At 48.0% G+C, this 24341-nt stretch overlaps 1 protein-coding gene across 5 annotated transcripts in view; it reads right to left on the minus strand.

Moving 5' to 3' along the window:
- Window positions 1-24341, minus strand: part of PEBP4 (phosphatidylethanolamine binding protein 4) — a 390774-nt gene that overhangs the window by 991 nt on the left and 365442 nt on the right. For all 5 annotated transcript variants that reach the window (XM_043986462.1, XM_043986461.1, XM_043986466.1 and 2 more), the window contains 2 exons: window positions 21002-21047; window positions 16819-16938 (listed from right to left, as the gene is read on the minus strand). In XM_043986462.1, coding sequence (XP_043842397.1) covers window positions 16819-16938; window positions 21002-21047 — 166 coding nt within the window. The remainder of the gene's footprint in view (window positions 1-16818; window positions 16939-21001; window positions 21048-24341) is intronic.

Genomic DNA, 24341 nt, shown 5'->3' on the forward strand with positions numbered 1-24341 from the left:
CTCTAACACACACACACACACACACACACACACACACACACTACCACCACACACACTGTAACATTTGCCAGTGGGCCAGATAGAGCAGGGAAAGTTCATGGCCAGTGGTCATGCTGAGACATAAAAGGCTCTGTTTTAGAACCTTGTGGTGGGGATGGGACAAGTGATGCTGAGGGTTGAGGAGTGAAGGTTGGGAAGTCCCAATCCCGGTGTCTGTTAGGGAAGCTGAGACAGAGCTAGAGTCTAAGGGAAGAATTCTATTGGAGGAAGATTTTTTGGGGGTGGGGGGGGAGGGAATTGTCAGGATAAATAAGAAGGAGCTGAGGGAAAGATAGGGAGGGCAGAATGTGACCCGTGAAAGGAAGTGGTGATGCTCTAGAGAATTTTAGCCCTGTTGCCTCCTGGAGAAAACACAGACTGCACAGCCTGGTATTTAGGGGGCTCCCCAAACTGTTTCCTATTGGCCTTTCCAGACCTCTTTCTTTCGTTTTTTGTCTGTTTTTTACAGGGCAGTGAGGGTTAAGTGACTTGCCCAGGGTCACACAACTAGGTAAGTGTCAAGTATCTGAGGCAGGATTTGAATTCAGGTCCTCCTGAATCCAGGGCTGGTGCCTGATCTACCTCACCACCTAGCTGCCCCCCAGACCTATTTCTTATTACTCCTCTTCACTCACTTTCTGCTCAGGGCCATCGGGCCCACTAACTTTTTTTCTGTAGACATCCCTTCTCTTTCCTGTCCTGTCTTTCCCTTTGCCTGTCACCCTTCCTGCCTGGTGGCTGCTCCTCTCCTCTCTGATTCCAGAATCCCTAGCTTCCTTCCAAACCCATTTCCTACATCAGACCTCTCCTGATCCCCCAGTCAATAGCCTTCTCTCTTGGAATCACTTTGTATATAATTGGTCTTTGCTTACTTGTATACATGCAGTATCCCTCCATCAGGATATAAGCAGGGATTGTTTCATATTTGTCTTTGTATCGGAGAAGCCAGTGGCTTGGATGCAGGAGGCCCTTAATGCATATTTCTTGAAATGAATTTAATTAAATAAGATTCCTCACTCTGGGGACCTTGTATCTTAAAAACTGTGTTTGGGGGTAGGGCAATGCTTAACCCAAGGAATGAATTTCTAATTGTGGAATTTCAGGCATCTGCTGTTGGAGACTTTTGAGGGGGAGGGATGAGGCAGGGCTTCTTAGAGCCCCTCAAACCACAGTGTTCTTCCTAAATACTCAATTGAGAAAAATTATGCTTTTGATGCTCTCTCTACAATTGAAAAAAAATGCAAGGGTGTTCGAAGATCTGCTCTCCCAGCCAAAGGGTTCACCTAAAGCGTTTATAGCCTTTCATCTCCCGTGGGTGCTGCCAGGTTCACATAGCTACAATCTGAGGCTATGGGACTTGCCCAGCCTGCCTCTCAGGGAGTGCCCTGGGCTATTTTCCTGGAGAGGAGATGTGGTCTTGAGACAGAGAATCTGAGACTTGGGGTCTGGGACAATGGGGGTTCAAATCCTGGCTATAACACTTAAATAGCTTTGTAAGTTTGGGAGAGCCACTTACAGGCTCTATCACTTTCTTCATCTGTAAAATGGGGGTAAGAATACTTGTCCTATATTCCACACAGGTTATTGTGAGTACAGTGTCCCTTAAAACGAATAAATGTGGGGCAGCTAGGTAGCATGATGGTTAGAACACCGGCCCTGAAGTCAGTTAGGATCTGAGTTCCAATTTGGCCTCAGACACTACTAGCTAGCTGTGTGACCCTGGGTAATCACTTAACCCCAATTGCCACTAAAAAAAGAAAATGAATGAATGAAAAGCTTTTATTATGTGCAATAAGCACGTATTATATGCGAAACATCGTGCTGATCCATGGGGATACAAGTTGAAGAGGGTGAGCCAGCCCCTGCTCCTTAAGGAGCCCACACTCAGTTATTTTCTGGCTAGTATTCCTCAGAGCCAAGGCACTGCAAGTGTATAATTAGCCCAGCAGACAGTGTTGGTCCTGGGCAAAATCTTAGAGGTAGTCAAGGAGTTTATCTTTGGTGACTGTCTAGCACTGCCTTCGCCTCCAACCTGCCCCATACCTTTCCAGTCTCCTACTGTCCTAGTGCTTGCTCTTTTTCTTTTATCCTAAAAGAATCAGGTGCACTCATTCAAAGCCTTAGCTTTTTGAGGTCTTATGTTTCCTGGGACATTTGTATTTTAAGTGAGGCTCTCAGGGAGAGGGCAAAGCTGAAGTCAAAGGAATGCATGTCTAAGGGAGGAATTTCAGGCATCAGTTTTGTATGTATGTATGTGTATGTATATGTGTGTTTATAGATACACACACTATATATGTATATATTGCCTCTATATAATATACACATACATACATACACACATACATAGATACATACATATATTTGGTGGGGAGCTCCTTACAGTCCTTCAAGTCATAATGTTACAACTACTCACTCTGCTTCTCGGTAAAGTGAAGCCAACAAGCATTTAATAAGTGTTTATTGTGTAGCAGGCACTGAGTTAAAAATAAAGTCAGTCCCTGCCTCCAAAGAGCTTTCATTCTACTAGGGGAAGACAACACAGAAGACAGAGCTGAGAAACAGGTGAGGAGGAGAGGTACGTGCTCCAGGGGGTATGATGGTGATGTACCCAATATGTTAATTTTTTTTTCGGGGCAATGAGGGTTAAGTGACTTGCCCAGGGTCACACAGCTAGTAAGTGTCAAGTGTCTGAGGTTGCATTTGAACTCAGGTCCTCCTGAATCCAGGGCCAGTGCTTTATCCACTGCACCACCTAGCTGCCCTGTGATGTACCCAATATGAAGGATGGATTGCCTGGGCCTCCCTCAAAATGGAGGTTCCTGAAAGAAGTCCCCAGTGGGAGAAAGGGGCTTCAGGGTCATAGAGAGAAGGAGGCAGCTGAGGGAAATAGTGCCTAAGTCCAGAGAATGGGTAAAATGGGCAAATCTGGTCTTTTGGGGGTTGGGACAAGTATGAGAATCAAAGGGGTTCCTTGGAGTCACTCATTTTACTCAGGTTTTGGTCTTTCCAACTGACATGGGATGGACTGTCCCACAGAATAAACACCTACCTAACGCTGTGATGGGGGAGGGAGGCAGCCTAACTTTGGTTAGCTCGGGGGTCCTACTGACGACTTCTCGTCTAGGCTCTTCATCTAATTCATGAAACCTCAAAGCAGACTGTGAGCTCAGAGGTCATTTGGTCCAATCCAAGCACCTCTTCTGTGATACCCAGGACAGGTGTGCTACCCCTTCTGCCAACTGCTCCTTATTTTGCCCTTTGGGGAAAAGCAGAGTAAGCTGATTTCCTCTTTCATATGACAGGCCTTTAGGCTGTAGGATTCTAGATGTAGAACCAGGAAGGCCTTCAGAGTTCCTAGTCCAGGCCTTTCAATTGACAGATGAAAAAACTGAGGCCGACTGAAGAGAAACTACTCAAATGTGTAAGGCGTAATTTGTCAAAGCATAGTAGAAAGGGTTAATCAGTAAAAGCTAGCATGAGCCGGCCCTTCCGAGTTAACTTCACTTCCTTTTTTTTTTTTTTAAGTGTTGGAAACTGGTGGACCCGGAGAATGAGAGAGACATAAAGCTGAGATAAACTCCACAGCTTTGTGCAGATGACAAAGATAGGCAGGCTAGATCAGGCGGGTCAAACTCAAACAGAAAGGGGGGGTGGAGGTGGGAGGGTGGGGGGATGGGAAGGGGAGGGGAGGGGGGAGAAGCACTGATTCTACACAAGGACCCCTGCTAGCTTCAGACTGACTTAGTTTTAAAATGTCCTATCATCTATGTTTTATTGCATTTTTATTTATCTTGTCAAATATTTCTCAATTACATCTTAATCTGGTTCCCACTTTACTCAGACGTCTTGTGGGCCACGTGCCACCTGTGGGCTAGATTATAGAGGTTAAATAGATTCAGAGCCCATTGAAAGACTGAATATGAAGCATGGTGATTAATAGATTGATTCCAAGCTAATGGAGTGCCCGCAGCATCAAGGCTTGGCTCTTTTCTGTTAAACATTTTTCTCTTGAAAGAGGGCATAGATGGCCTGCTGTATTAAATTCGTAGGTGACTCAAAGCAGGAAGAGACAGTTAACATATTCAACCACAGTGCCAGGAAGCAAAGAGACCCTGACAGGCTTCAGTGATGGGAGAAATCTAATGGGAGGAGGTATAACAGGGCTGAGTTAAAAAAAAATCAACTGTACAAATACAGAGTCACTGAGTCTTGAGTAGGTAACTGTTGGTCATGTGAAAAAGTCCTGAGGATTTGAGCAGACCACAACAAGTTTAGTATGAGTCAACAGTGTGACGTGGCAGCTAAAAAAAGCTAATTAGACTCAATTAATAGGGAAGTGTCCACCAGGGAAGGAGGTAACAGTCCTGAGGTACTGTGCTCCGGTCAGACCAAATCTAGAATATTGTGTTGGGGTGTGGACAGCTCATTTTCAGAAGGAAATTAAATGGGAGAGCATGAAGGATTGGGGGACCAGGATGATCAGAGGTTTCCAAACCTTGCCACCTCATAAGGGGCCACTGAAGAGGTGAGGGACGTTTTATTTGGAGAAGTTTAGACTTAGGGCTAGAAAACAAGGTTCTTCTTTTAAAAATGCATATTAAGGGGCAGCTAGGTGGCAAAGTGGATAGACCACTGGCCCTGGAGTCAGGAGGACATGAGTTCAAATCTGGCCTCAGACACTTGACACTTACTAGCTGTGTGACCCTGGGCAAGCCACTTAACCCCAAATGCCTCACCAAAAAAATTTTTTTTTGAGTAATGGACCAAATATCTGATCTTGTTCATTATGTTGGAGGATTAAAAGTCCCAAGTAGAAGAATTTTTATGAGCAGTATCGAAGCCTGTGTCCTCCTGAGCTTGAGTGGGTTGGGGCAGCAGCAGAAGTACTGAAGTCTAAGGACCTGGGTTCAAGTCCCAGTTCTACCAATTACTACCTGTGTAGGTAGTACATAGGTAGGCGGAAATAACTGGGCCCTGTCTTCAAGCCCTGCTCTTGGAAACAGATCAGCCCAGTCTGCATACCCCAGTCAACTCCTCTCTGGCTCTACTGTGAGGCTTCTCCCTGCTCTCTGTCTCTCCCCCGCCCCCTTCTCTCTCTCTTCCTGTTGCACTCTTCTATCCCTCTGAAAGGTCTAAAAGGAAGAGGAGTGAGTCAGTCCCTTGGTGAGGGGACTGGGGGTGTGCAAGCAGGGAGCCAGAGGACTGTGGTTTCTTTGTGGTTGCTGCTCTCAGAAGAGGCCCCCCCCCCCCATGCATGGCTCAGCCTCTTTCCACAAGCTGGAGTGGAGTCAGCTATGTGCAGCTTGTACACAGAAGCCTGCCAAGGTGGGCTCCTCCTGGGTCACAAAAGCGAGCGGGTGACTCCAGAGGGTCCAATGGAAACCTATGGTTTCATTCTGATTGGAAGGGAGAAGCAAGAGGGAGGTGTGTGATACATGCAGTGCTTTTTGGGATGGCACAGTGGGTCTGCTTAGCAGCCCCAGGATACAGGGGGTCTGGCATCCAGCCCACAGTTCCCGAAGGTCCTCCTGTTCTTGCTTGTCTATAGTACAGGTGCTTGCGAATCTCTCGCCTCCTTGACCTTGCACCCTTGTCACCCTGCTAACACCCAGACTTGGGCGATTATCTATCTGACTTCTCCATAGTGTAGGAGGAAATTACAGAATTGTGCTGAGTCCACTAGAAATTCACTCTCTAATCTCAACTGGGCTCTCACTGGTGCACTGCAATCCTCTTATTGCATTTTTTATTGATTCCCATCCTCTTCTCTCCCCTAAAAGTATCCAGATGTAACCCCTCCCTATCCCCCTCACTTTCAGCAGTGCCTCCGAAGATGGAGGCTATCACGGAGCTCCTTCACTTCTGCTCTTTCACATTTTATAATTTCTCAATGTTCTCCCCGGTCCTTGAGGTGACCTCCCCAAAACCCCAGCTTGATAAAGCTAACCCTTTCACATGTGATCTTGACCTAGATTCATCTCCATCTTCTCCATGATCTTGTTAGATCAATCATCTTTACTGGCTCTTAATTCTTTGTCTACAAAGACATTCACAGAATTTCACAGCTTGAAGGGACCTCAGAAGCCATCTGAGGCAGTCCATGATAGAAAAAAGGATCTCTGCTACAACGTAAGTGGTCATCCAACCTTTGAACATCTCCAGTGACGGGGAACTCATCACCTACCATTCTATTTCTGGATAGCTGTCATTGTTAGGAAGTTTTCTCATTCACCAAGTCTTGCAATTACCTCTTGGAATCTCCCTCTCGCTGCCTCCAGTTCCCCCTAAATTCTGTCCTCTGGAGCCAAGAAGAACAAATCTAATTTCTCTCCCACAGGACAGTCTTTCAAGGACTCTTGTCTTCTTTTCTTCTGGCTAAGCATCCTGCCTTCCTCAAATGATCCTCATGCACCACAGGCTTCAGGCCCTTCACCATTCAGATCTCTCCAATTAAAAAACAAAACAAAACTCTTCCCTTGACTTGGCTACCCTCTCCATCTACCATCTTATCTCCTTTCCTTCCCTGCCAAACTTCCAGGAAGAATAGTCTCCACTTGTCTGCAGTTATTCCTCACCCACACACTCCTCATTGCTTTTCAAGCTGTTTTCCATCCTCATCCCAAATATCTCTACGGTTATCAATGACCTCAAGCATCAAGATCCAACGGCCATTTGGGATCTTCCTCCTCCTTGACTTTTCTGCTGCACTGACACTGTGGGATGCCCACTCCAGGACACTGATACTTTCTTGGTGGCTGCCATGACTCCTGAACCGTCACAGGTTCTCTTCTTAGGCTTCTTCAGTAGTTTGTCCTGGTCCCATCCCTGAAGTGTGACTGGCCCCTCCAAGGAGCAAGCTTTCTTTTCTTCCCTCTCCACACTATCTCCCTTGGCAATCTTACCTTCTCCAATGGTCTCAATGATCATTTTTACACAGATAATTCCCAAATCCAATTTCTAGTCTTGGCCTCTCACCTGAGCTCTGGCCTCATCCTTACAATGTTTGCTAGACATTTCTACCTGTATGTGCTTTAGGTAGCACACGCACATATATGTTAATTTCTCACACACACATATATAGCATATATGTCAGAGGATAATAAACAAAGTAATAATACCCATGGCACCTCCAATATATCTTCCAAAAATTGACACCCCCCCAAAAAACCCCATACCCTATCTCTCTTTTTGTTAATGGCATTAACATTTATTAGTCATCCAGACTTGAAACCTGGAAGTTGTCTGCCTGGTACTCACCCCACCCTTCCGCAATCAGTTGCCTAGCCTTGCCTATTCTATCCCTGAAATATCTCTTGAATCTTCCCCTCCCATTAAATCACAGAGTCTCAAAGTCAGAAAGAACTTTAGAGGACATCTAGTCCAACAATGGAAAGAATGCTAATTCTGGATCAGAGGACCTAGGTTCAAATCCTGCCGGTTTGAAATTAGGCAAATCCTTTCACCTCCAGATCTCAGTTTCCTTATATGTAAAATGAGGGGGTGGGACTAGGTGGTTTATGAAATCCTGTCCAGCTCTAGGTCCCTGACCTGTGACTCTCTGAAGAGCAATCCCTTCTGTGTTATATAGACAAGTGATGATACAGGCTTCATTTGAAGGGCTTGGGTAAAGGGGAAACAAGTACCCCCCCCCCCCACACACACACATCCCGAGTTAGCCCATCCCACTATTAGGGCTAATTGCCTGGAAGTTTTTCCTTCTATCACCTTTGGTCTAAATCTGCCTCCTTGAAACTTCTTTCCATTTCTTTTAGTTCCACCCTCTGAGGCCAACTAGAACAAGTTCTATTCCTCTTCTGGAAAATAGCCCTTCAAATACTCGAAGGCAGGTATCGTGTTGCCCTTCCTTCACCCCCATTCTTTTCTTCTCCAGGCTGAGCATCCTTCAGTTCCTTCAACTAATCCTTGTATGGCCTAGTCTCCAGTGAGAAGCAACTGAAGGAATTTGGGGGGGGAGGGGGAGGGGAGCAAGCGAGAGAGCTGGAAGACCCTTTAAAAGGTGGATATCAGGGGGCAGCTAGGTAGCACAGTGGATAAAGCACTGGCCCTGGATTCAGGAGGACCTGAGTTCAAATCTGGCCTCAGACACTTGACTCTTACTAGCTGTGTGACCCTGGGCAAGTCACTTAACCCTCATTGCCCCAGGGGGGAAAACAAGGTAGATACCATGAGCCCTTAGCAGGACTAAGAAGATGAGATGAAGATCTTCATTTGCAAGTGGGTGGAGGGAGCTGCATAGTTGGGGAAGGTCTCAAACCAAGGGGGCAGCTCCCACTGCCACCATCGTTCATACAGTCAACAGCTGCCTGTGTGGAACACTTGTCATTGTCCCAAGCAAGTCAAATGGGCCCTGTCTCTTGTCTTGTTCTCTAGGAATTGAAATACTGAGTCAATGCAGAAAGACCTCACAAGAATCAAGATGGCTGAATATTGAACAAGTTATTGAGTTCTTGGGTGCTCCTGGCCAGTGGCACGAATCCGGTGTCTAGCTTTTTTTTTTGGGGGGGGGTTGTTTTTTGTTTTTGTGAGGCAATTGGGGTTAAGTGACTTGCCCAGGGTCACACATCTAGTGTCAAATGTCTGAGCCCTGATTTGAACTCAGGTCCTCCTGAATCCAGGGCCGGTGCTCTATCCACTGCACCACCTAGCTGCCCCGTGCCCAAGCATAGCTTTACAGAGGATCTTCAGAAACAACCCAAGGGCAGCCACTCTCCCCCTGTGCCTCTGCCCCTAACCAATGACCACCAACTTCAGGCTCTAAACTGATCCTAAAAACCCTCCGCTTACAGAGGCTCAGCCTGCCAGGGATACATTTGGGTGGTGGCCTCCTGCCTTCTGCTGTTCTCCCCTCCCCCTTTCCCACTTGGGCCTATGGTGGAGTGTAAAGGAAAGAGTTCTCTACTTGGAAATTGGTCTCTGGCACTTATTAGTTGAGTACTAGATACAGCATTTGTTCAGTAAGTGCCGGGCACTGTGCTAAGCACCGGGGATACAAATAGAAGGCCCTCAAAGAACTTACATCCTGCTTGGGGAAGATGACATATAAAAGGAAGCTGGAAAAGGAGAGGGGGATGAAGGGAAAAGGGTACCTGCTTGGGGACTTGGTGAGGATGCCATGTATAGCAGAGAGGCTTGGGTCACCTGAGGAGAAAAACTCTTCTAGCAGAGCCAGAGGACTTAGGAGTGGAGTCCAAGTTTCCCATGGGGTGGAAATGGTATGAGAGGAGGGCCGTGGTGAGGAGACAACCTCTATGACCCTCAGTTTCCTTATCTGTAAAATGGGGGTGATTCCGGGGGTTCCTACCTTCCTGGAATGTTGCAAGGCTCAAATGACATCATGTGCCTTTTGCACATCTTCAAGTACTAGTGTCAGCCATTATTTTATTTATTTCTGGTCTGCTGGAGGAATAAAGGGGAATGGGACTTCAGATAGACTTAGTGGGAAGGTCCAGCTGCCACTGCTTAGAACTCTCCTTAGGTGCCCTGACTCCTGCCTCAGGCACCTCCGATTGGGGCAACTTCTTGGCCTAATCCATAGAACTCCACCCGCCCCTCTCTACCCCTCAGCTGGTGAGCCTGGGAGCCATACTGTTCCCGCTCAAATGTACCTCCTAGCCCACTGCTCTGCTGCCTCTCATCAGGGACAGTGGCCCTGCAAAAAAAAAAAAAAAATTCAACTCCAGCCTAATAACAGTCCCGCCAGGATCCTGGCTTAAGTCTGTAATTTGTCTGGCTCGTTGGCAGGGCTGGCTGGCGGTGATAGGAGCGCTGATGCTTTTCTACTGAGATTAATGATATCCTGGTGCTGGTAGGCGGGAGGCCTGAGCCTTTTCTTTTTTATGCCATTAAATGACATCCAGAGACTTCCACTCTGAGGCTGAAAAGCCCCCGTTCCACCACATTCAATTACCCCTGGATATTATTTGCTGAGTGGGAGATCTTGGAGTGGCGAGGCCAACTTTGACTTTAGGGGGAGGAGAAGAGTTAGAATTCAGATCCCCGGGGAAACCCCTTTTCCTCTTGTCTCAGAAATCTGACTTGGACCAGCAGGACTGCCCCAGGACCCTGAAGAGGCTGAGGGAGAGCCAGGAGCCGGTGGTACAGGTGGAAGGAGCATCTAGGAATTGAGGGAGGGAGGCATTTGGGGCCTTGCTAAATCTCTCCTCTCTTAAGAGATGACTGATCAGTGTGTGTGTGTGTGTGTGTGTGTGTGTGTGTGTGTATCAGGGTCCTTTGCACCACTGTTGGCCCCTCTGTAAGCATAGAGCAGGGCAGAAAGAAGACAAACTCAGAGCTCCTTGGACGTTGCCTCTTCTGAAGCCTTCCCTCATCCCTTCCCTCATCTTCTCTTCACTTCTTGTTGCTCTTAGGTGCTTGTTATGGTCCTATTGGCATTGTGTTGATCTCTGTACATTTTTAAATTTTTTTTTTTTTTTTGCGGGGCAATGGGGGTTAAGTGACTTGCCCAGGGTCACACAGCTAGTAAGTATCAAGTGTCTGAGGCCAGATTTGAATTCAGGTACTCCTGAATCCAGGGCTGATGCTTTATCCACTGCGCCACCTAGCTGCCCCATCTCTGTACATTTTTTCACTGCTCCCACCAACCCGACTGTAAGCTCCTTGAAGGCAGGCACTGTAATATTTGCCACGGTGCCTCCTTCAGCACTTTAGCACAGGGCACAGAACCCAGCAGGTGCTCATTGAGAAGTTTTTGTCCCGTGAATGAATGATGTTAGTGCTGGAAGGGAATCAGAGGTCATGAAGTTCATCTATGAGGAAGAAACTTGGGCCTCTCGTGAAGTGACTGACCGGCTCGTTTGATTTCCCTATAAACAGTTCTGGCAAGGCATGGGTTTGTGGGGGTTGGAAAGTTTCAGTGAGTTGGGATATTTTTACCTGTTGGGGTTTTTAAAAAGTTATTTCTTAATTATTATTTTGAATCACTAAGAGTTGGCTAACCCAGGGTATTCTGGGAATCCAACAAGGCTTTGGCCCTTTCTGAGCTAAGGTGTCCATCTGAGAATTGGCCTAGGAAGGCCCCAGCTGGGGTGCTGCCAAGCCCATAGTTTTACCAGCTCTGCCAGGTAGGTGGTGCCTGTCCAAGGCAAGAGAGACCTTGCACAAGTGTTCCGGGATGACTCAGGGGAGGTGCTGGGGCCTAGCGGGGGGGTCACTGGTACAGCCTCCCAGAACCTCCCCAAAAGAACCCTGGATTTGTCTTAAAGGGTTGGGGAGAGCAGCAGGGGTGTGGTAAGGGGAGCTTCTTTTGATTGAGGGGAGACTTCTCTACCTCCAAGCCCTTGGCTTCTGTGGTTGTTTTTTTCTTTTTTTAAATTTCCCCTCCAAGTACAGCAATCTTGGGGACAGTTCCCATTTAAGAAAATATAAAGTGTGTTGTTTGTTTTTTTTTTTTAAAAAAAAAGGCCTTGCAAAAGGAATATCTTCTCAGACTTGATGCTCTGAAATGTAATTTAAAAAAATATGGTCAGTCACCTTGCTCCCAATGACCCTTGTCTTATTCACCTATCATACCCTGCAGGCCTTCAACTCAGCCATCCAGAATTACACCTCAGTAGCTGACAAGTCTCAGCCCATCCTCTCTATTGGATTGTCAGGGGATGGATGTAGGAGCACACGGATGGGCCAAAGCACATGGGTACTCGTAAAAGTGGGGCTCCTCGGGGAGCAGGGCCAGACGTGAAAGGCACCTCAGAAACAACTTAATCCAATGCCCTCATTTCATTCCTGAAGAATGACTTGCCCAAGGTCGACCAGGCAGGGCAGAAGCCCCCCAGGGCTCTTCTCCCTACACACTAAACTGCCCTTCACCAGCCCATCTCTTGTTCGGAGTTTTCTCCCTTGGGACTTCCCTTTAGTTCTGTCTGCTGAGGGGGCAATTTCCTCGGGCTGATTCTCTGAGCTCTCTCAGCCACAGACTTTGCCCAGGGAGGGAGGAGATTTGGGGCAGGTGTGTGTGGTTCTGGTCAGTTAATCCTCCCCTTGGGAAGCCTCACGTGCTCGTTGGGGTGAGGAGGAGGGTTGGGGAAGGGGAAGGAGAATGGATTTCTTGTTGACAGCTGAGCTCAGAAGCAGTGACCCTGGGCCAGGCACAGTTTCTCTGGGATGTGGTTTCCTTATCTGTCAAATGGACACCACGACACCTACTCAGCTCATCTTGTGAGCTTGTTGTGAGGATCAGATGGACTCTCTTTACTGAGAAAGCTCTTTCTGAGGTCCCAGATGTGAGTCATGGTCACTGTTGGTGGGGCAGCTCCTGGGGTCCCTCCAGTATCTTAGCCTTGGGGTCCAGGAGGATGAAGATGGCAATGCGGGACATTTTCATCTGTGGGGATGGTTTTTCAGCTCCTAAGAGTTGCAGAATCTCAGAGTTGGCTGAGGAAGTACATGGGGGCTGTGGATGTTTACATAGATGTGTGGGTGTGAGAATGTGTGTGAGTCTATGAATGAGAAAGGGGGTGTGTGTGTGTTTGTGGGTGTGAGCACAGCACTAGACCACTATAGGGGGAGAAAAAGGAAGTAGAGGACAAGCCCAATCGTGGTCTTCAAGAAGTTTCTAAATAAAAGGTGGCAGCTGACCAGTGTACAAATGAAAATGCTCACAAGCACAGATTCTGGAGACAGAAAAGCATGTGCACAGGGGAAGGAAATAATCACAGTGCCAACCCTTTGCCAGACACCTCGCTACGTGCCTTATCTGAGCCTCACAATAACCCTGTGAGGTAGGTGCTGTTAGCCCCGTTTTATAGTTGAGGAAACTGAGGCAACCGGAAGTGACTTGCTCAGGGTCACAGAGCTAGTGAGTGTCTGAGGCTGGATTCAAACTCAGGTCTAGCACTCTATCCACATGGCTTTGTAGAAGCTCTGGAAGACTGAGCCTAGAGTCTCATTACTTTGGGGAAGAGCCTCAGAAATGAATTCCCTAGAAGCCTGGGGTAGGTAAGAGGTGGGGTTAGGGAAAATTATTCTTTAAGGTAGAAACAGCATCCACGTGAAGGGTAATGTCGAGGAAAGGATGTGGGACTTCTGCTGTTAATGGATGCTTTTAAAAGGTCCCTCATTGGCCTTGGATTCAGGAGGATCTGAGTTCAAATCCATCCTCAGCCACTTGACACTTACTAGCTGTGTGACCTTGGGCAGGTCACTTAACCCTCATTGCCCCACAAAAACCAAAAAAATTTTTAAAAAGGGGGCAGCTAGGTGGCGCAGTGGATAAAGCACTAGCCTTGGATTCAGGAGGACCTGAGTTCAAATCTAGCCTCAGACACTTGACACTTACTAGCTGTGTGACCTTGGGCAAGTCACTTAACCCTCATTGCCCCACAAAAAAAAAAAATTTTTTTTAAATGTAAAAGGTCCCTCATCACCTAGTACCTCCATGGACCCCCTATACTAGCTTCTGGGGAATGCAGCTTAGTCTCCCTTACTGAATGAGGCTCTGGGTCAAGCCTTCTAATAGAACCATCTACCAAGTGGTAGGGCTGTGTGTGTGTGTGTGTGTCTGTGTATGGGGTGTGTGTGTGTGGGGTGTAGTCCTAGGTACTTTAAGCTTTAATAACTTAGGCCATTTCTATCATAGCATTTAAAATCACATTTCATTACAGTTATCACAAAATCACTCCCAGTCTGTTCTTTCAGATCCCTGGACAAACAAGAAATGCTTACTTTAGATATGAAGATAAGCGATTTCCTATGGCTGACAGAAATTAAGTCCATATCAGCTCGGCTTTTTTCATTTTACTTACAGGCAGCTCCTATCATAGCTACCACTGAAAATGGCTTAAAAGTTTGAGTCTGGAGGCTGGAAATCTGCTTCTGGATTTTAGGAGACTCTAGCAGCATCTCCAGCATTTGCACACTTGGCTTAAGTGGAGAGGGAGTGGCTGGCATGACTGGATGAAGGTGGGGGGGTGCAGTTTGGAGTAGTGTTTTGCAGAAAGGGAAGGCCATAGGCCACAGCCTGTCTTCCAAACTGTGTAAGCTTGGTGAGCATCAAGTGCAAGCTGGAGCCAAGACATCCCAAGCCTGTCCCTGTCCAGGACCATTACTGAGTCTAGTACAAAGGAAGCCAATGAATGCATGATCAGCTAAGTGTCGGAGGAGAGGCTCGGGTTTATAGGGGGTGGGAGCTATGGTCCATCAGAGGAGCCTGCAAATGTTCTCTGGGTGTGACATCGTTCTAGAACCTTTCTCTCTTCTCTTTTCTCTACTCTATCCAGAATCTAGGAAGGCAGCTCCGGGGCAATTGAGGGTGAGAGTGAGGAGTAGAGCTTTTCCCTTCTTTCTCTCTCAGGATTAGGGCCTAGTCTGGTGCCCCTTTCCTTGCCCCACCCTGACTTTTTCTGGAAGTCCCCAATGGAAAGGAAAGTTTGTGACACCATATTGATTCGAGAGCCTGATAGAGCAGTAGAAAAACATACTTGGGGTTTGGGGAGTGTGCTGAGAGGGGAGTAGAAGAAGGAGGGAGGGCAATGAGAGAAAGCATGTTGGAAGTCAACAGCAGGATGGAATTTGTACAGCCAGAGTAGACTGGAACCAAACCTGCCTCCAGGGCCTTTAATGGGGTCTTAGCACCCCAGTGGCTGAGCCAATTTTTGTGCCCAGACATGTCTGGGCTTGGTTGGGACATGGCTCCTATGGGCCTGCCTCTAACCTGTGTCTGTCTGCCAGACCTCAGAGATGGGGGAGGGGCGGGGCGGTGAGAGAGGGGGGCCTGTGTCACACTGCTTTGGTTCTAACTCTCCACTCCTCAAGCCGGAGATGTTTAGGGTCTTTAGGACACTGATTCTGGATAGGAAACATACTCTGCTCAGCAGACACTCACACGCCCCACTCCCATACATTTTTCCCCTTCCTTTCTGGTCTCCAGAACCTCTACTTGCAATGTGGGAGACACAACAGGCTGGTTACAGCATCACATGTTAGGGATCCCCCTGAAGATGTCCTCTCGATAAAAGACAATTAGAATGATCAGGCCAGCTTCTGGGCCCCGAACGGCCCTGAGCATACAGACATGTGCTCGTTCACCCTTTCTTGGATTCCTGCAACCAGTCCTGTTCAGGCGCTCATTACCTCTAGGCTGTAACCATCCTAACATTGGTTACATCCCATTGTAACATCCCATTGGTCTGGTGCCTCCAGGCCTGCCCCTCTCCCATCTGCCTTCTTTGGCCAGACTAATCTTGTAGAATCCACATCCCCCTTCTCTCACTTCCCTGCCCAGTGATCTATGGAGCCCTTACTGACTCTCTGTCCAGTCCAAGGCCTCTATCTTTCCAGGTGCTCCATAATCTGGCTCCTTCCTTCTCCTGTAAACTTTCCCATGCTTTGGCAAGACAGGACCTCTGCTCTGGTGAAATCAGCCTCTTTCCCATCCTGCCTCCTCCCCAGGCTCCTAAACAATGTGCTCATTCCCAAGGGATGTTAAAGGCCCATGATGTGTTCTGTGAGGGGATCAGTGGCAACCTGCCCCACCCCCAGCCCCCATTTGCAGCTCAGCAGTGAACAGATTAAGAGCAGTTGACTATAATAATGTATAGAGCTAAAGTCTGCACAGTTCTATTCATTGTGTCATATCTCAGAGCTTTGTAAATGAAGCAGGTGCTATTATTGTCCCCCATTTTCCAGTAAGGAAACTGAAGCTTAGAAAAGTTCACCCACTTGCCCAGGATCACACAGCTGGTATGTAAGTATCTGAGGCAGAATTCTAATCTAATCTAATCTAGAGACTCGGGAACCCCACCCTCTGACTGGGGGCTAGTGCTCTAAAGGGCATAGGCCTCATTTTTTTGAGGTCGTTGGAGTTTGGGAAGGAGAAGGAAGTCGTGGGGGCGGGGGCGGGGGCTGAGAAGGTGTTGTGAGAACACCTAGTTTGCTCCTCAGAGAGTGAAGATGAGCCAGGGCTGTGCACTTGGGTGAGAAGAAAACCAACTTCTAGCCAGCCACCCTCCTGCTAACCTGTGGGGGATATGGGCCTGCTCCACCACTCTGCCTTGATTGACATCACTGCTCTCTGGCTTACCTTCTGCTCCATCCCTTCCCTCCCACCCCCTCATCTTGACAGGCTGTTGAAATCTTCTTCCTTTTCTTCCAGTTTCCTGGAATGGAAATCTAAGCCCCAGAGAGGAGAGGGGGGTTCACTCAAGGTCACGGATCATGTCAGGTGGCTGCTGGAACCTGGGGATTCTGTTCTTCCCAGGTCAGGGACAGGAGGGGACTGAGGGACCTCCGCTCTCAGGTCACGGGGGTGTGCTGCTAAGGGGCATTCGAGAGTGTGTTGGGGGGCAGGGGCGGGGGGAGGATCAGACCGGGCCTTAGCCTGTGGTGTAGGCAGGGCTCAAGGCTGCCTTTGCCTTGACCACAGAGGGGTTGTGCAAGGAGGCAGAATCTGTGAACAGATCATTCAGCCATCAATGAAGCCAGGCTGGCAGGGAGGCATTCCAGAGTCCTCTTGCCTAGATCAGACCCAATTACTGGGTGCAATTACCAGCCAGGGTGCTTGTTCCAGGACGCTGCCCATACATGTCACCCTCTCCCTCCGGGTTTCCTTTCAAAGCCATGCTCTCGGTTCCTGGATTCTGTCCTCTGGGAGAGAGGATGCCCTGCCTCAAGCTTCCCCTACAAAGGGACACCCTTCGACGGCCTGGGACTTCAGAGGTTTCTGGGTATGGGGTCTGAGGGCTTCATCACCCCAGTGGGGTCTGCTCCAGCTGGGCCGGCCATGGGTCAAGCTGGAAGTCTTACCTCTCTTTGCCTTTTCCTTGGAGCTCAGAGTGATGGGTTTTCCTTTTTCTGGCTGCTCAAACAGGAGGAACTGATATCGATGGAAGCCAGTCTTTGGTGGTGGGCCAGGAGGTTGGTAGCCTGAGGGCAAAGAAGGGATAATGGAGTAAATACCTCTCTAGGACAACATAGGGTAGAGACCCCTGAGGTCTTCTACTCCAGGCAGGGGGAAAATCTTCTGGGGGCCAGGCCTCCTAAGTGTTCCTACTTATCCACCCCAGGCCCTGAGATGAATGGACTCTCTTCTTACATCCAACAGGTGTTCAGAGCCAATGTCATTCATTATCATCAGCATCATCCAAGGATCTCAGGGGGTCATCCAGTCCACCTCCTTCCCCCTTTTACAGAAGAAGAAACCGAGTAGCTGCGTGACTCACCCAAGGTCTTGTAATAAGTGACAGGACTGAGAATCAAACCCAGGTCCTCTGACTCCAGAGCCTGCGGTCTCTCCACTGTACCAAATATTCATTCATTCACCAAGTAATTACTAAACACCTACGTACAGAGCCCCGCGCTAGATGGTGAGGAGATTCAAAATTTAGGTAATAAGAAAACAGTCTCTGCCCTCCTGGCCCTTACAGCTGAGCAACACTAACAACATCAACTGACATTGATTGATATATTTGCTTTAAGGTTTGCCAAGTCCCCTAATATCTATTATCTTATTCAATACTTGCAAGAGCCCCTATTTTACAGAGGGGACAAGTGAGGCCCGTAGAGGTTAAGTGGCTTTCCCTGGGGTTGTACAGTAAGAAAATGTTTCTTCCTTCCTTCCTTCCTTCCTTTCTTGGCGGGGTAATGAGGGTTAAGTGACTTGCCCAGGGTCACACAGCTAGTAAGTGTCAAGTGTCTAAGGGTGGACCTGAACTCAGGTCTTCCTGACTCATGGCACCACAAGATTCCGGGATTATGGGGGAGGGTCATGGTGATAAATCATGAAGGTCCAGGGTCAGAAAGGCTTCGATGGAGAGGTAGCATTTGAGCATTTCACAGAAGGATTTTTTAAGGAGCGGCAGGATTGAAATGGGAGTGTGTGCGGCACATTCCCAGCACAAGGAACCTCCTGAATTCCAACATCAGCACCAAAAGCTTCCCTTCCCCTTTGATGATCTGAGGAAGGCAGAGGAGAATGAGGCCTCTAAGGGAGAGGGATGGGAGGTCCCAGTTCTGTTGCTCTGCCCTAGGACAGACAGTCTTTCTGCTCAGGAAGAAGCTCATTTTTCTACTTTTCTGTATATGTTTAGCAGTGTCCCCACCTCTCCCCCCTCCTTCTTTCTTTCCTTTTTCAGCATTTCCTTATGAACTAAGTTCCCAGGGGAGCCAGTTTCTTGGATGGGCCCAAGGATCTGGAAGTGGTTATGGGGGTGGGCTGGATCCAATTCAAAGGCTTGCTCATGGAAGCTCTCCCAGTGGGAGTGGGGGCCTAGGTTGTGGCAGGGGAGCCTACTGAAGACCTTTTGGAGGAGAGAGAGCACATGCCGGGCCCTTTCCCCTCTTCCTTCTCAGGAGTCAGGTTTGGTAGGGTAGAATGGTCTCTCTCCACCCCCACCCCCAACCCCACCCCTCCAGTCTGTGTGAACTTCAGTCTTGGATGAGTTCAGCAGACCTCATCAGATATTCCTTCCCTCTCCTTTTTCTCCTTCAGTAGAGAATGAAGCTGGAGCCAAAAACCCTCCCTGGCCCCCCAATTCCAAATGGGGAAACTGAGGCCTGGAGTAGGCATTGCCATTCCTTTGGTGCCATTTTTTTAAAGTCAGGAAATTCTGGAAAAGAACTCGGGGGAGGAGAATGGGAGAGAGAAAGGGATAATCATGCAAGGAATCTGAGGAAAAGGCCTGGACTTTTTAACCACCTTTCTTCTCTTTCCCTACTAAGCCAGTTCACAAGTCAAAGAGAAACATCTTGTTTCTTCAGGAGGGTTGGAAGTTGTCCTTCTGGGGGGCTCAGGGGGCCTGAGACTAAGAGGAACAGTCCTGCCTATTGACATCTTTCTTCAGGATTTCTGAATGCAAGTCAAAATGAGTGTGTGTGTGTGTGTGTGTGTGTGTGTGTGTGTGTGTGTGTGTGTGTGTGTGCGCGCGCGCGCGCAGGAAGACCTGGGTTCAAATCCTGATAATTTACTAGCTACATGACTCGGAACAACTTCCTTATTCTCTTTTTAAAATTACAATTTTTTATTATTACTTTCAGTTCCAAATTCTCTCCCCCCACCACTTTTTTCTCTACCCATCGAGAAGGCAGGAAATTTACACCTTATCTTATTTTGAACTTCACTTTCCTGATCTATAAAATGGAGATAATCACAACATCTACCCTTCAGTGTTGTAAGGATCAAATGAGGTATTGGCTATAAAGCCCTTTGTAATTAAAGCGCTTATATAAATGACAGCCATTATTATTATTATTCATGCTGTTATTTCAGATAATAATGATAATAATAGCTAGCATTTACATAGCACTCAAAGGTTTATAAAGTGCTTTCCATATGTGACCTTTGTTTGATTTTCAAAGCAACTCTGGGAAATAGGTGTTGTTATTATCCCCATTTTGTAAATGGGGAAACTGAGGTTCAGAGAGGTGATTTACCCAGGGTCACACAATTAGTTAAGTGTCTGAGGCAGGATTTGAACTCAGGAGTTCCTGATTCCACATCCGGTGCTCTATCCACTGTGCCACCAAGCTGCCTTTCTAATGATACTGTCTATATGTATTGGCACATATGGTATGGATGGAAAGGTCCTGGTGTTTTTTTTTATGCTTAGGGTTTACTATGAACATTATTAATGTGATTTTGATTTCCATGAGCTTCAGAGAGGTCAGTCAGTCAATAAGCATTTATTAAGCACCTACTATGTAACCAAGTACTTTGCAATAAGCCCCAGGGATATGAAGAAAGGCAAAAGATAGTCCCTCTAAAGAAGTATTTGTGAAATGCAGGTGTCTGTCAGTGTCTGTGGGCCAGCAAAAGTTCAGGGAGAGTCTCTAAGTTTGAGTGATTTCATGTAAGTTTTTGTCCTGTGGACGTCCATGTGCAAGGGCTCCTGAGTGTGCTTATGGGTGTTGGGGGTGTGTCTCTGTGTGTGTAGAGAACAAGTGTGAATGTCCCCATATTTCCAAGTGTGAACAGTGAAGTGGGTCTGTCACTAAGTTGCTGGACACCTCTGTGTATGTGTTTGTGTGTGTGTGCAAGCACATTTGTAAGTCAATATCCAGGTGTGCTGGCATGTCGAATTTTAGCATGTGTCATTAGGAATGGCTATGTGTCATGGGAAATGACATTGGGAACTTGGACCAGGAAGTAGGAGAAAAAGAAAAAAGAGCCTTTTCCTCCAGGATTTCCCCTGCTTCTTCCTGAGCCTCTCATCCCAGGACTCTTCAGCAGAATTCCCCTCCTAGTGGTAAGGCTGGGGAGCCTTTGCCCAATTTGTTCCCTTCATTACCCCTTGGATCCTGGGTACCTTCTGGTTTGCTTCTTCAGAGATGCAGTTGGGAAATCTATGCCCACCTGGCAGTGAGTGTTATCAGTGCCAAGGGCACATTCAGACAGAGAGTATGTGAAAGGAGGGGGAATCAGATTTTAGGGGCACTGGGTAGTACCTTGGGTGGAAATAGGTGAGGAGAAAGGTCAAGGGGTGAGGGAGGTGACAGTAAGATGCAGGCGCCCAGTGGTTCGCTTGTCTTCCACTTCTTACTAGATTGTAAGCTTCTTGAGGGCAGGGACAATTTTGTAATGATAATAATAGTGTACATCTCTATCATCTAAGCCGGTATGCCATAATAGCCCTATGAGGTCAACAGTACAACTATCAACATCCCCATTTTACATATGAGGAAACTGAGGGGATGGCCACAGTCCAATTTAATTTCTCAGGGGGGATCCTGAACCTAGCAGAGGCTCAGTAAATACTTATAAAGCAAATGAATGTTGATACTCCCCTCAAATTCATCAGACCTTCCTTCTGGGGGCTCTCAGGACCCCAAAGCAGCTGGGTATTAATCAGACTGTCCTACCTCCTCATTTTACAAATGAAAAAACAAGGCCATAGGCTCCATTTGAGAAAAGATTGTTTCATTCTCCTGACTTGAATGCCTGGTGCCCATTACAGTGCCCAGTGCATAGTAGGTGCTTATTGGTTATACTTACTGGTTAGCTCGTGGCCATTAATGTTCCCAGTCTTGAGGCCATTGCCCTAAAACAACAGAAACACACGTGCGTTACATGGGGTGGGGGTGGAAGGTAGCAGGAAACCCTAGGCTGGTTCCCTTGTCCTATGGAAGCCTGTCACTGGTCAGGAGGTAGGGAGGGGGTGAGGCAGATGGTTGAGGAAGGCTGCATCCATTGGCAGAGCTCGAACAGGGATGCCTAAGGGAGGATGCAGAATCAACTTCCAGTTTTAAGAGAGGTAACAGATACCCATGTGCCCAAGGGAATGGTTCAAGGGGCAGGCCTGGTTGGAAGGAGGGGCTGGGCTGTCTGATCCCTGGAAGACCTCATGGTGTCCAAGGATCCATTTTCTGTCTCAGCTTCTCCAAACCTATGGGACTGCAGAGAGCTAGAAGTGTACTGTAATAGAAAAGGCATCGGATTCAGAACGGTTCAGTTGTTTCAGTCTTGTCTGGCTCTTTGTGACCCCATTTGGGGTTTTCTTGGCAAAGATACTAGAGTACTTGGCCATTTCCTTCTTTAGTTCATGACTTGCTCAGGGTCACACAACTACTGTCTGTGGCTGGATTTGAACTCAGGTCCTTCCGAGTCCAGGCCTGGTGCTCTATCCACTGTGCCACCTAGCTGCCCCTTTGAGTGATTTGCCCACACTTGGGTTCAAATACCTGTTTCATTATTACCTCTGTAATCTCAGACAAGTCACCTTAACCTTTGTATGTCTGATTCCGGCACATAATCTCACCTCCTGGGTCTCTTCTAGCTTCACATCTAGAATTCTAAAATGGGTATCCAAGTGGCCCAATTTTTAGATTCTGAGTGGAATGAAAGTTTTAGGTTCTGATGGAATGAAGCGGTCCTGCAGAAGGGTGTTCCCTGGCCATCTCCTCCGAGAGAGCTCAAAGGGCTTGGCTAGTTTTTGTCTAAACTGCAGACAGTGAAAGGGAAAAGGAGGGCGGGGCATGTGCTCCTGTGAGGGCTTCTTTTGTGCTGCTGACTCAGCTCACGACCCCCAGGCAGGCCCTGAGGCCTCCTTTAGGCCGGCTAAAGTTAAATCCCCCCCCCCCCCAGTCTGTGGGATAATGAAGAGACTGGGGGGGGGTGGGGGTGGGGGGGGTGGGTGGTGGTGGTGGTGGTTAGGTGTTAATTACTGTTTGTTTAGGGCTGGGAGATGCTCAGATGAAAGGACTGGAGCTTGGGCACTAGATTTACTGGTGCCGATACCCAGGGCTATGCCAGGGGATCCCAGTGGCCCCCAAGTGTAGGTTTTTTATAACGTTAGCCGTCGATGATTAAGGACAAATTATAACCAGTTCCCTCGGCATCTGCCTGCCCTGGCCACCAACCCCATTCAGCTTATCCTCTTTCTCAGTCCAGGGAGTGAGGCCAGAGGGGAGACCACTGGGGTTGTGAATTTTAAATCTGAAGCCCCGCTAAGACCCTCGCTATCGCAGCTGATCGCTGACATTGAGAAAATCCTTAAAGCTGACAGCATACTTCGTGTGTGTTATTTCACTTGATCCTCCTAACAGACCCGTGAGGTTGATTCTATTGGTGCGCTATTACCCCCACTTTACAGAAGAAGAAATGGGCTCAGGGTGGTGAGGTGACTTGTAGATGGTTTTCTAGCTAGTGTCAGAGATGAGATCAGAGCTCAGGCCTCTCCCCAGTCTGTGTCTGCAGAGCTTCCTATTACCCTCTATTGCCCTTCAGGATCCTTTTCATGCCTATCCTGTAGCCCCAAGCTTCTTAAACCTGAATGTGGGGGTTTTCGAAAGGTTATGTATACATGTTTCATGTACGTATAGACCCAATAAAGATTTCTCAGGAGAAAAGGGGTTGAGAGTAGAAAAAAGTTTAGGAAGCCCTGCTATAGCCCACCCTCCTATTTTTCTGTGAAAAGTCCCTTATCTGGGACATTGCCCTGCATTTGGAATAGCCTCTGCCACCTCCTCTTTCCACACTAGGGAAACACCACAGCTGTTTGGGAGGAGGCCTGTGAGCTGTGCCCATCCAACTCATGCTCATAAATAACTGCTACCACCAGTTTGACTGATGCTGCTTACATCTAGCCCCCAAGTCCCAGGCCTTACCTCTGCTACTTTGATGAGATGTTACCTGGACAGGGCCTTCCTTCCTTTTTCTTTTTGGTGGGGCAATGAGGGTTAAGTGACTTGCCCAGGGTCACACAGCTAGTAAGTGTCAAGTGTCTGAGGCCGGATTTGAACTCAGGGCCTCCTGAATCCATGGCCAGTGCTTTATCCGCTGCGCTACCTAGCTGGCCCCTGGGCCTTCCTTCTTAAGCACCGTGTCCTGTACTCCCTCCTCTCTCTTGTCCTCACCCCAAGCCCAAGCACCCTTCCCAAGCTCCTCTGACTTAGTCTCATTTTCCTCATCTGTAAAAAATTGAGGACTAGATGGGGTGATCTCTGAGAGGGTTCTCTCTACTTGTATTGTTTCTCATCTCTGCTTATTCAGTGCCTTGTGTGGAGTAGAAGCAGAGTGTTTGTTGAATAACACTGAATTCATTATCTTCCCTCTCTTCATTAGCCATGTTGGGGATTTGAACCGAAGTCCTCAGACGCCAAATCTAGAATTGTCTCAGCTCCCCACCCTCCAGCTCAGCTCTTCCCAGCCCAGTTTAGCCAGGGGTTTGTTTAAACAAAACAATAGCAACCCCAAATCGCTGTTTCATTTTCCTCTCCTAAGAACTCCCAGCCCCACCCAGAGATATGACCTTAGCTCTGGCCATTGGGTGGGAGGGGGAGGGGTGGAGGGGGGTGGAGGTGGGGAGGTTTGGGGTGGAAAGTTTGATTTTCTCCCATTGACTTAGGAGGGAACTTATTCTCCCTCTGGGGAAGTTTTCTCTCACCAACTGGAGCTTCCTAGGCAGAGAACTGACCTCTTGCATTCACTTTGCTGAGTAAGAACATAGGGCCTTTTGCCCTGGACCCTAGGCTCAAGCTGGCTGAGTCAGCTTCTCAGGAACTTGTAAGCAGAGAGCCTCAAAAGGGCTAAAAATACTTGGGAGGAAGGAGAGTAGCTGGGGGTCCTAGATCAGAGCCGTAGCTGGGTCAGCTCAGCTCCTTCCTCTGGACTGTGAGGGGCTTGGACAAATGTGCTTTGAAGCTCCAGGATGCTGTGATCTCATGAGCTCTGGAGCAGCCTTCCCTGTGAGAGCAAAAAAGGGCCTGAGGAACAAGGGAGAAGTGAGCCTATTCCTCCTCATCGCCCTGACGCATTGCCTAAAACTCCCACTATTTGGGGTCCTGGCGTGGTGGACCCCACCCCCACCCTGTGAAGTGCACCTGTGCCACAAGGG

This window comes from Dromiciops gliroides, chromosome 2 (assembly GCF_019393635.1).
Source record: "Dromiciops gliroides isolate mDroGli1 chromosome 2, mDroGli1.pri, whole genome shotgun sequence".
NCBI lineage: Eukaryota > Metazoa > Chordata > Mammalia > Microbiotheria > Microbiotheriidae > Dromiciops > Dromiciops gliroides.